A 12,789-nucleotide genomic window follows, 5' to 3' on the forward strand; every position below is an offset into this window, starting at 1 on the left:
CCCTAGTTGTCCTTCCTTAACTGCGCCATTGTTAAACCTATTTTTTCTGAAACCCTATCACTCTTTACATCAAAGGTGTGCAAAAATCGTTGAAACCAAATTAACGTCAAAATAAGTTTGTTCTGGTACAGTAGACTCTCGCTCAATCGGCTCTTTTTCAATCGGGCGACAAATTTTGTTGACAATTTTCACGTTTAATTATGAAACTAATTCACTCAAATTTGCTGTAGTTCTTCCTATTTTATTGTGATTCTTTATAATTGAACGCTCTTTGTGGAATTTACAAAGGCTTTGACACCCAAATATATCTATAAACCGGATGACATTTCTCGCCCCATATTCCCGATTGAGAGAGAGTCTACTGTAACGTTTTGACCGTTGACGTACATGTTTTATTTGACGTTTATTCCGTTTCAACGGTTCTTGCACGCTTCTGTTTTACATGGCTGAACTTCAGTCACAAGTCCTTCCTAAGTCGTTAGATTTTTAAGCCATTGAATTCTTTACTTAGGCCCTTAGCTTCATTTTTTTTGTATTTGCTATTGAATGTGAGGTTAAGATAAACATAACCTGAAAGAGCACTATTTTTTGGGTAGAAAAATGTTCCAAAATCAAATGCCATTAAAATACATTTCATCATTTGTGGCTAAATAAAGTAGTTTGAAATATTTTTATAGTGCTAATTAATTTTAATTTAATATTTTTTCTTTCTTTGTTTTTTTGTAATTGATATCTATCGAACAAACTCTTCTAAAGAAAACAAATTATAGCATTTCATTATATAAAATTACAAAGGAGAATTTTTTAAATGTGTTTCATAATTTCTTAGGTATCCCGCTTATGAAATTAATTTTTTTTAAAATTATTTTTCTGCATCAAAATGATCATGAAAATTTTACAAATAAAAAGCCGTTATATTGAAATATTTGAAAATTCATGTCAATTCCAGGCGGAGAGTAGGAGAACTAGAGGACAACATAACCTCTCAGTTTGTTTTGTGTACAAAAAGTGTCTTGTATGGAGATTCAGGAAAATCCAAAGAAACTCAGGTAAATCTTCTTATTTGAATAATGCTTCGTGGTAGTATGATAGAAGATAGCAGCCCTGAAGAGTAAAATATCAAATCAATGGTATTCAGTCACAAGGAGTGGCGAAAATGTGCCAAAAAGGTTCGTCGGAAGAGGATCCGTCAGAGTCGAGCTCGGGAAAGGGATAAAAAAGTGGCTGAGGAGGAGAGCAGGAAATTAAAAGATCCCACCTATCTCACATGGTTGGCAGAACAGCGAGCCCTGGAATTGTTCCAGGAAGAAGAGGAAGAAAATCAACGGAAAGAGAACCACAGAAAATGGCTGGAAGCTGAGCTAGAGGCTCAAAGGGCTTTCCGGGAGCTCAAAGAGAAGCTCGACAGAATAGAAATGGAACGTGCCAGGGAGAAAACAAGAATCAGGGAAGAGTACAGAGCTGAGCAAGAAAGGAGAAAGAAGCTCAAGGAAGAACAGAAGAGAATTGCCGAAGAAAAGCGACGGAATCATGAGATTCTTCTGCAAAAGATTGAAGAGTATGTCTCAGGAGAAAGAGATTTGCCTCCAGAATTGCTTGAGACAGCAGAAACAAATCCCGACAGACCTCAGTGTCCATTTTTCGGAAAAACCGGGGCATGTCGCTTTGGCGATCAATGTAGCCGAAATCACTCCCGGCCAAACATCAGCACAGTCATTCTCATTCCCAACTTCTTCAGCCACATCCTGCTCGAGCAGTTCAGAAGCACAGAATATGGCAATGATTCTTCCCTGGAATACGACGACAGAGAAATGGAAGGGGACTTTAAGGAGTTCTATGATGATGTCGTTCCGGAATTTGAACACTTCGGAAGCATCAAGAACTTTTTCGTCTGCAAAAATACGGAGGCTCATTTGAGAGGAAACGTTTACATTGAGTACAAAAGCAGAAGGTAAGTGACAAATAAAGTTGTTTTACTTCATGATAGGGATATCTCCTAAACTAGAAGAGATAGACCCCCCAAAGTTGGCATAAAAAAAAATTTTTTTAGGCATATTTTGTATGCAAATCTTTAAACGCGAATATCTCCTAAACTAGAAGAGATAGACCCCCCAAAGTTGGCATCAAAAAATTTTTTTTAGGCATATTTTGTATGCAAATCTTTAAACGCGAATATCTCCTAAACTAGAAGAGATAGACCCCCCAAAGTTGGCATCAAAAAAAATTTTTTTTAGGCATATTTTGTATGCAAATCTTTAAACGCGAATATCTCCTAAACTAGAAGAGATAGACCCCCCAAAGTTGGCATCAAAAAAATTTTTTTAGGCATATTTTGTATGCAAATCTTTAAACGCGAATATCTCCTAAACTAGAAGAGATAGACCCCCCAAAGTTGGCATCAAAAAAAAATTTTTTAGGCATATTTTGTATGCAAATCTTTAAACGCGAATATCTCCCAAACTAGAAGAGATAGACCCCCCCAAAGTTGGTATCAAAAAAAATTTTTTTAGGCATATTTTGTATGCAAATCTTTAAACGCGAATATCTCCTAAACTAGAAGAGATAGACCCCCAAAGTTGGCGTCAAAAAAAATTTTTTTAGGCATATTTTGTATGCAAATCTTTAAACGCGAATATCTCCTAAACTAGAAGAGATAGACCCCCCAAAGTTGGCATCAAAAAAAAATTTTTTAGGCATATTTTGTATGCAAATCTTTAAACGCGAATATCTCCTAAACTAGAAGAGATAGACCCTCCAAAGTTGGCATCAAAAAAAATTTTTTTTAGGCATATTTTGTATGCAAATCTTTAAACGCGAATATCTCCTAAACTAGAAGAGATAGACCCCCCAAAGTTGGCATCAAAAAATTTTTTTTAGGCATATTTTGTATGCAAATCTTTAAACGCGAATATCTCCTAAACTAGAAGAGATAGACCCCCCAAAGTTGGCATCAAAAAAAATTTTTTTTAGGCATATTTTGTATGCAAATCTTTAAACGCGAATATCTCCTAAACTAGAAGAGATAGACCCCCCAAAGTTGGCATCAAAAAAAAATTTTTAGGCATATTTTGTATGCAAATCTTTAAACGCGAATATCTCCCAAACTAGAAGAGATAGACCCCCCCAAAGTTGGTATCAAAAAAAATTTTTTTAGGCATATTTTGTATGCAAATCTTTAAACGCGAATATCTCCTAAACTAGAAGAGATAGACCCTCCAAAGTTGGCATCAAAAAAATTTTTTTTAGGCATATTTTGTATGCAAATCTTTAAACGCGAATATCTCCTAAACTAGAAGAGATAGACCCCCCAAAGTTGGCATCAAAAAAAAAATTTTAGGCATATTTTGTATGCAAATCTTTAAACGCGAATATCTCCCAAACTAGAAGAGATAGACCCCCCCAAAGTTGGTATCAAAAAAAAATTTTTTAGGCATATTTTGTATGCAAATCTTTAAACGCGAATATCTCCTAAACTAGAAGAGATAGACCCTCCAAAGTTGGCATCAAAAAAAATTTTTTTTAGGCATATTTTGTATGCAAATCTTTAAACGCGAATATCTCCTAAACTAGAAGAGATAGACCCCCCAAAGTTGGCATCAAAAAAAATTTTTTTAGGCATATTTTGTATGCAAATCTTTAAACGCGAATATCTCCTAAACTAGAAGAGATAGACCCCCCAAAGTTGGCATCAAAAAAAAATTTTTTAGGCATATTTTGTATGCAAATCTTTAAACGCGAATATCTCCTAAACTAGAAGAGATAGACCCTCCAAAGTTGGCATCAAAAAAAATTTTTTTTAGGCATATTTTGTATGCAAATCTTTAAACGCGAATATCTCCTAAACTAGAAGAGATAGACCCTCCAAAGTTGGCATCAAAAAAATTTTTTTTAGGCATATTTTGTATGCAAATCTTTAAACGCGAATATCTCCTAAACTAGAAGAGATAGACCCCCCAAAGTTGGCATCAAAAAAAAAATTTTAGGCATATTTTGTATGCAAATCTTTAAACGCGAATATCTCCCAAACTAGAAGAGATAGACCCCCCCAAAGTTGGTATCAAAAAAAAATTTTTTAGGCATATTTTGTATGCAAATCTTTAAACGCGAATATCTCCTAAACTAGAAGAGATAGACCCCCAAAGTTGGCGTCAAAAAAAATTTTTTTAGGCATATTTTGTATGCAAATCTTTAAACGCGAATATCTCCTAAACTAGAAGAGATAGACCCCCCAAAGTTGGCATCAAAAAAAAATTTTTTAGGCATATTTTGTATGCAAATCTTTAAACGCGAATATCTCCTAAACTAGAAGAGATAGACCCTCCAAAGTTGGCATCAAAAAAAATTTTTTTTAGGCATATTTTGTATGCAAATCTTTAAACGCGAATATCTCCTAAACTAGAAGAGATAGACCCTCCAAAGTTGGCATCAAAAAAAATTTTTTTAGGCATATTTTGTATGCAAATCTTTAAACGCGAATATCTCCTAAACTAGAAGAGATAGACCCCCCAAAGTTGGCATCAAAAAAAAATTTTTAGGCATATTTTGTATGCAAATCTTTAAACGCGAATATCTCCCAAACTAGAAGAGATAAACCCCCCAAAGTTGGCATCAAAAAAAAATTTTTTTAGGCATATTTTGTATGCAAATCTTTAAACGCGAATATCTCCTAAACTAGAAGAGATAGACCCCCCAAAGTTGGCATCAAAAAAAAATTTTTTAGGCATATTTTGTATGCAAATCTTTAAACGCGAATATCTCCTAAACTAGAAGAGATAGACCCCCCAAAGTTGGCATCAAAAAAAAATTTTTAGGCATATTTTGTATGCAAATCTTTAAACGCGAATATCTCCCAAACTAGAAGAGATAGACCCCCCAAAGTTGGCATCAAAAAAAATTTTTTTAGGCATATTTTGTATGCAAATCTTTAAACGCGAATATCTCCTAAACTAGAAGAGATAGACCCCCAAAGTTGGCGTCAAAAAAAATTTTTTTAGGCATATTTTGTATGCAAATCTTTAAACGCGAATATCTCCTAAACTAGAAGAGATAGACCCCCAAAGTTGGCGTCAAAAAAAATTTTTTTAGGCATATTTTGTATGCAAATCTTTAAACGCGAATATCTCCTAAACTAGAAGAGATAGACCCCCTTTAAACGCGAATGGAGTGTGTCTCGACTAACTATTTTCCATACTTTTGTAAAAGGTAGTCTAGCTCTGTCCTTCAGGATAAAACATTTTCTTCCAGGGATGCAATGAAAGTCTACCAGAAATTCCAAGGAAGATTCTACGGTGGGAAGCAACTCAATGTCACATTCCGGACAATAAACTCCTGGTCAACGGCTATTTGTGGTATTTGAGAGTATCCTTTTAGAAAAAAAAACACCTTTCCCGGATTTAAAATTTGCCTCATAATTAATTTTTTGCCACTTTTGCTCAATATATTTTCCTTAAACTGTCATGTCCAATAGGTTTGTCATTTCTGAGAAAATGCCCCAAAGGTAGCACGTGCAGTTTTCTACACATCTTCAGGAATCCCGATGCCAAATATTGCTACTCGTGGAGGCGAGATCGCCGGGATCATTGGCACTCTGAACGATCAGAAGAAAAGAGAACACCAACAAAAACGCCAAAGAAAAGCGAAAATGGTGCAAGGTAATAAATTTTTGGGGAATGCATTTGGGCGTCAGGACATCTGACTTGATTTATCTTGTAGCTGTTCCTGGAACGACGACGAAGATGGCAAGAAAAATTGGCGATGGTCTGGGAGTTCAGAAAGTGAATCTTCAGACACAGAAAAGGCCAACAGATCCAAATCACAAAAGCAAGACAGACGATATCGTAAATCACGTCTTGTGTCCCAATCACGCTCATCCAGCGATCGCAGAGGTCACAGTCGAACGCGTCAGCACAATTGATACAAATAAATAAAAAGCATTGAACAATATTTTTGCATAAACATGGCCTTTGAATTTCAAACATTACACTGAAAACTGCCCCAAAATTATGCTGTATTTTTTTTTCAGATTAAAGAAAGAAGTTTACCGATTCGGAATCGATTTGAACCGATTCACAGGTAATCTAAAATTCACAATCGATGACTCAAAACCGGTTGAAACCTTTCGGACTTACCAAGAATTCAATGACCTTTCCAAAGGTACTAAAACAGCCCCAATCGGTTGAAAAGTATTCTCTTTAGAACTGTTTAATCTAAAAAATTCGTTATAAAAAATTATTCAGGATTGTTGTAATTCATTGTAAAAAAAATTCATTGTTGTATAAGAATGCAATGAAAATGGTAAGGATGATGTCTAAGATTTGTGGACTTGCAAAACCAAGATTTCTTCTAAAAAAAGGATTAGCAAAGCGTCCCAGGCTTTGCGAAATGCTCGAACTCGTAGCTTAGATGTTATACCTCAAAAGTACTTTCGCATCATTTACCGTTTAACGGTACGCAACCGATTTGAATTGATTCATAAATCACTCAATAAATTCCACAAAATAGGTCGAAGAGTAATAAAAATTATATTCCCACAAAAATTACTTATCGGTAAATAATCGGTTCATTACCGGTTCACAACCGATTTGAACCGACTTATAAATCACTCAAAATATTTTCCAAAATACATCTCATAAGTAATTTAATTGAATTTCGTATAAAAATTATTTATCGGTTATGAACCGGTTCATTACCGATTCAAAACCGATTGGAACTGGTTCAGTTTTGTCGGAAATTTCAAGACCTTTCCAACGAGCCAAACATGACCCCATTCGCTTGATAAATGCGCTCTCTAATTGTCTTTTTAACCTATGACCTTGAAAAACCGTTATTAGGAATGATTCAACGGTATTTTCGTCTAAGGACGAAATATCCGCCTGAGTAATCTCTAAAACCAATCTATATCCAAAAATGAAAAAAAATCGCACGACGCGTTTTTGAGAAATCCCAAAAAACATGGTTTTGGAGGAGAAGGAGAGGGGTGGGGGAAAATGAGGGGAATGTTAACGATCCTTGGGTAGACCTATGGGAGGTCCCCCGAAGGTCCCAAATCGCTATCTCTTACCGTTTAGCCTCTAGACCTGGCGACAGCCGGATGGACAGACGAACAAACAGCGTGACGACATTTCTCAGAAATCGTCTAAAACCCGAAAATTTGTTGACAAAAGTGGTCTCCGGGGGATGAAAGGTGGAAATTTTTGGTGAAAAAAATCGAGGAATTATATATACTACTCTCTCCGTGTAGTTCGAGCAGTAAAAATTGCATATCTGTCCATTTGAAATATTTAGATAGAGATATTTCCAATCGCTTGGAATATTATTTCTCCAGAATCTGTCGACTGATATCGGCGATATTTGGACAGCTTTCCAATTAGAAAGAAAATGGTTATTGGGTCATAGATAGGGGAAAGTGCCCAAAGCCCAAGTTTCGTAATGACTTTTTTTCTTATCTTTCTCAATAAATATGAAATAAATTTTAAAAAGAGGACACTTTCCTCGCATTTATTGAGAAACATGAAAAATTTAGTCTTTGTGAAGCTTGGGACCGTGCAAAACATGGGCGCTTTCCCCTGTAAAGCTTGATCGTTTTTAAGGCATAACCTAAAATCAAAAATTACATCCACCGCTTCGTTTCCGGTTATAGCCGATTTGACCTGGCTCGAAAATCCAAAACCTATCAAGAAAATCATTTTTTTTCCTAATCAATGCACACTTTAGAATTATTTGAGCTCTGAAACGTAATTGTCGATGCAATTCATGGAGATCCCTCGAAAACCCCAAGTCGCTATCTCTACCCGTTTGTCCTATACTAACGGTAATGCAGGAAAAAACACACATCATATTATTGCTCTCTTCGAAAGATAAAATAATCCAGAGAAAATTCTCTTCATTGCGTGACATTGACATTTGGTCAATTGAACTTGCCAAAGAAATCCCCATGCGCGTGATTAAATGGTGCATTTGCATAAAAATCATATAAAAATTTCTTTATGTCACAGATAAAAGTATTTTGTTTATTTTAAATATAACTTAATAAGTTAGCCATATGCAATGACCCAAATCGATAGTGGAAATGTTTTTTTTTTCTTCTTTTTCAATCAAGTGCTGGAGCTTTTGTTTTTGCGTCTCTCTCAGCAGTTTCAGAAGAAATAAATAAGAAAGAACTGCAAAGGCGTTCGATTGTTCGTCTCTGAATTATTGATTGAGAATTCGACGGTTTTTCAGTTGAGATTCATTACCTTCACAGCTTTTGTATTTCATGATAAAGATTTAAAATTGCGTCCATTACGAGTACAAGATGATAGACATTTTACAAGAATTTAGTTCGATTTGTCGTATATTGTATGCAGCAAAATTGAGCGTTCCTTTAGAAGAGGTAATCTTAACTTAATGTGAGGTTATACCGGACATAACCTTAAAAAGGCTGCTCAAATTTGGACAGGACAAAACTTCAAATTTCTCAGAACTTTAATTTTTCTAACTTTCGTCCAACTGAGAGACAAATAAAATGATTTATAAAATATAATGTAACATAAAGGCATTATAGAAGGCAGTAGGGGAAATTGCCCATGCTTTGCACGGTCCCAAGCTTCATAATGACTAAATTTCTCCTATGTTTCTCAATAAATGTGACTCATCGCACCCATAATGTCAAAAATTAGAGGACAGTGTCCTGTTTTCAAAATATTTTGCGGGCGGAGTCACATTTATTGAGAAACATAGGAAAAATTTAGTCATTATGAAGCTTGGGATCGTGCAATGCATGGGCACTTTCTCCTAAAAGCATTATAGTAAAGTCAGTAAAGCATTATAAATCCAAAATTCTTACAATTTGCTTATAGGGCTCTTGCCTCCATCTCTATACAGTAGAACCCCGCTATAGTCCATATTTGGTTCCAGATTTGACACTTGGGTCGCACACTATAGTCCATGTCATTTTTTAAAATTATAAACGACCACCCCCGTCGGATTTAACAGTTACACCATGAAAGATTTTTTACTCTCTATTTAAAAATTTCCGTTAGTTTTCAAATACCAATAAAGTACCTGTTCTCAATAAGAGATGTCACATTTCAGGGTTGTAATTAGGGGTAACATATTTTTGCAAATTCAATTTTATTATAAATATATTTTTTCTCTTGTTTATTTCTCTTTTAGATTATAATAGGGTAAATTAAGCTAATTCAAAACCTCTTCCAAATGGAAATTTTTCGCTACTCCAAATGGAAACGTCATTGTTTTCACGATAAATTCAGTACTAAATTATTATATTTATATATTTTCTATACCACAGTTTCATTATTTAGTTAATTTTTCTCCAAATAAAGCGAAAATCCATGCATATTCACAAATTTCAATTTGTTAATTTCTCAGAAAAATTAAAAGTGTGCCTTTTCACCATCGAATTTTTTATTTATCGACCAAGTTTTCCAATTAAAAACACAATGAGGTGACTGTTCTTTATTCGTTTTGTTTAACATTTATCTAACATTTCTGGGTCATTTTAGTTAAATTAAGTGCTAATCTTTATTGTTAACGGTACGTAAAGTTTTCAAATGAAAGAATTACCTATTTCGTGAACAAAAAGGGTTTTTCTGAAGTGTCTGCAAATGTTTCAATAGGATACCCCGGAAATATGATTTGTTTTGAGAAATTTTAATATTGTTTTAGATGGGGAAAGAGAAAAGACTAGGAATAATAACAAATCTTGAACACAGGAGCAACTCAACAAGGTTTTGGAAGCATTTCGTCGGGGTTTCACTTGCACTGTTTGTCTCCAATTAAGAATTTTTCCTTTTCTCCATTTTTATTAATATGTTTCCAATAGAAGCATTTTACGTTTGCGTATTTTTCTTGTATTTAAGAAGTTTTGAAATTATATCTAAAGAATTTTGACTAAACAATAACATTCTAGAAGAGTCAAGGAGCAAATTTATGTAATTCTCTTCAGAAAAAAGATGAACTTAATGTATTGAATCTTCTGTCAGTTAAAGCGTCAGGAAATGGTTTTGAATTAGGACATTTACCCTAGTTATAAAATATATAAAAGGGTCAACTCGTTTTGCCACCGTTTTACTTTTTTCAATTTAGCTAAAAATAAATAATTTTAATGCTTCAAAGCTTTGTTCGGCCTATTTGTAACACAGGCTTTAGAAAGATATTTTAAAATATTTCACATTTTTATCTTAAGTTCGTTTAGGATGAGAAAGAAAACAAAATATATAGCTTTTTTAACTAAGATTATATTTATGATCATATTCATTTGTTACAGATCAGATTTTTCAATAAGACTTGCATATTCAATTCTTTTTTACAGAAATCTTGCTGCATTTTGTTGTATGATTTAAGTTTTTTTTTAAATTTTGAATATCAATACATGTTTTGAGCAAGTGCTCTTGAAAGCAGACATAAAGAAAAGTTAATCAGAAAGCAATATTTGCGGCCACCGCCGTCTTAGCGTTGCTGACCAACCTCCAGAGCTAAACGGTGGAAATGCTCCTTCTGAGGTTGTATAATTATCGAATCACTGGCCGTATTGCATGGCTCCGATATGTCATCTTCGAATTCAATCCACTCGACTTCGTCGCAATCATCGTCCATGGCACTGTAGTCGCTGACGGATGACTTTTGGAGTTCTACCATTGTAGCGTAGATTTTCGAACTATGATTCCCAAGCTGTGTATTGTCATCAAGATGAACACCAGAATCTGCTTGTGTCTGCCTTAAGTCCTATGATCAGGAAATTTATTTCAGGAATTTCTCAGGAGAATATCTTGTGTAATTGGTAGGCAATGAGTGAAATGATATATTTCTCAATTTATGATGCAATTGCACTACATTCTAGTCATTCTATTGATATCTCTAATCTTTTTACTTCGAGGTCGGTAACATTTCAAGTCAAAAACAAAACAATGTAAAGTAATTGAGAAAAATTCTAATTATAAAAAAATCGCAAAATTTGTTTCCTTATGATAAGTTATCAACTGTTCTATTCCATACAATTAATCTTCAATTTTAGAATGGCAAAAATTCTAAGAGTGGAAGAAAGAATAATATATATGGCGTTTATTTTTAAATGAATACTATACGGTTCCTATTGTGTAAATCTGGACTTGATATCATTGGATTTTAAAGTGGGTCAGGGGGGTCATCCCGAGTTTTTGTAATTTTGAGATTTTGATGTACTCAGAAAGAGAATTTAATAAATTTTCAGACAACATATAGAACTAACTTACTTTGTTATAAATATTTTTCACAATTTTAATCTCTTACATGCACAATTAATTAGAAGTAAAGGGGAACAAATATGAATTTCTTGCGCCATTTTTGTGAGGTAGGGAACCAACTGTCACTAGTTGGTCCCCTATTCTTTTATTTCAGAAAAATTTAATAGAGCTTTAGAAGAACAAGGGACCATCTTCACTACATACAAGAAAAGAACATATTTTATAAGTTAAAAACGTGAAAATTTCAATGTTTATAATTGTGCTCAGACAAATAGAAAAGAATCAAACAGTTATTGTACAAAAATTTGCGTAAGATATTTATTTATAACGAATTGAATATTTAATACTGTCTCCTGAAAAATGACTCAGATTGAAATGAACTCCTTTAAAATCCAATGAGCGATATATAAATGGTTATCATTGAACCAACAATATTACTATGAAGTCATGTGAGGTTGTACAGGCTCTATTTTATGCCTATATCGTAATTTAGAAGATAAATAAGATGTTTTTTAGGTAACAGAAAGAAACTTTTGCGATAAAATTGCTCTTATGAAGATAAACCTTTAAGATTCTATAGGATATTACGACGAACAAACAAAGTGTTTTCAAACTAAAATGCAATATATTTTGATTTTCCTAAGATTAATCTTTTAATTAAATAATTTACTGGGTAGATAAGTTTGCTAATTGCAACTTTTATTTTTCTAGACTTATTCTAGTCTATAGAAAAATAAACATAGATATTTTTAAAGCGAATTTATCAAAGTTTAATTTGAAATTTAAAAAAAAAACCAAAAATTTGCGATAATTTATATTTTTGAAATATATCAAAATCCGGTACATTACCAATTCATTAGCAGTTGAGACCGATGCAGCCGGGTTTAGGATTTCGATACCTTTCAATTAAATCAAAAATCGACCAATTTGTTTGAGAAATAAGCCCTCCAGAATCATTGACATTAATAAATTCAAGATTTCGATTTTTTCTGGTCTTGGGTGTCTGGTCGAAATATTCGCCCGGACTTGCTCTGAAACACACCGAAAATGATCCGAATCCGTAGGGCCAAATATAAAGTAAAAACGTATTTTTTTGAAAGGGATGGAGGGGTTGGGGGGTGTGAATTGGGTAAGTGAATTTTCTAGAATACATTGATTTCTGGGGGGTCATCGATAACCTAAAGTTGATATCTCTTGCTGTTTAAAAACTACAGTGCTGTCAATTTATAAAAAGTGGACTGTATATAAGTACGCTCGTAGATCTCGAACACAACAAAATATCGTATAAATAAGTTAGATTTATGGATGAACATTCATATTAGTGTAATCTTTGCAATCATCTCTTATTAGATCAAAAAAAAATCAAAACCATGCGACATTAAACTAGCAATTTTTGATTTCGATTTCAAGGAAATTCAAGAAAAGTAGCAATTTTCTCTACATTTTCTTATTATTTTGAATATAAAATAATATATATTTAATACGAGAAATAAATGTTTATTTATTTTGTCCATGATCTTCTAAAAGAACTAAGAGATTTCTAATCAGAACAATCCTATAGGACATT

General features: G+C 33.7%; 1 protein-coding gene across 1 annotated transcript; it reads left to right on the plus strand.

Annotated features, from left to right (window-relative positions):
• Positions 1-993: 993 nt before the first annotated feature.
• LOC129806272 (putative U2 small nuclear ribonucleoprotein auxiliary factor 35 kDa subunit-related protein 1) lies at positions 994-5,955 on the plus strand. The gene is made up of 5 exons (XM_055854742.1): positions 994-1,049; positions 1,139-1,951; positions 5,245-5,348; positions 5,468-5,651; positions 5,713-5,955. The coding sequence occupies exons 1-5, from the start codon at positions 1,018-1,020 to the stop codon at positions 5,912-5,914; spliced, it is 1,335 nt and encodes a 444-aa protein (XP_055710717.1). The 5' UTR covers positions 994-1,017; the 3' UTR covers positions 5,915-5,955.
• The last annotated feature ends 6,834 nt before the right edge of the window (positions 5,956-12,789 follow it).

The sequence above is a fragment of the Phlebotomus papatasi genome, chromosome 3 (genome assembly GCF_024763615.1).
Source record: "Phlebotomus papatasi isolate M1 chromosome 3, Ppap_2.1, whole genome shotgun sequence".
In the NCBI taxonomy this organism is placed as follows: Eukaryota; Metazoa; Arthropoda; class Insecta; order Diptera; family Psychodidae; genus Phlebotomus; species Phlebotomus papatasi.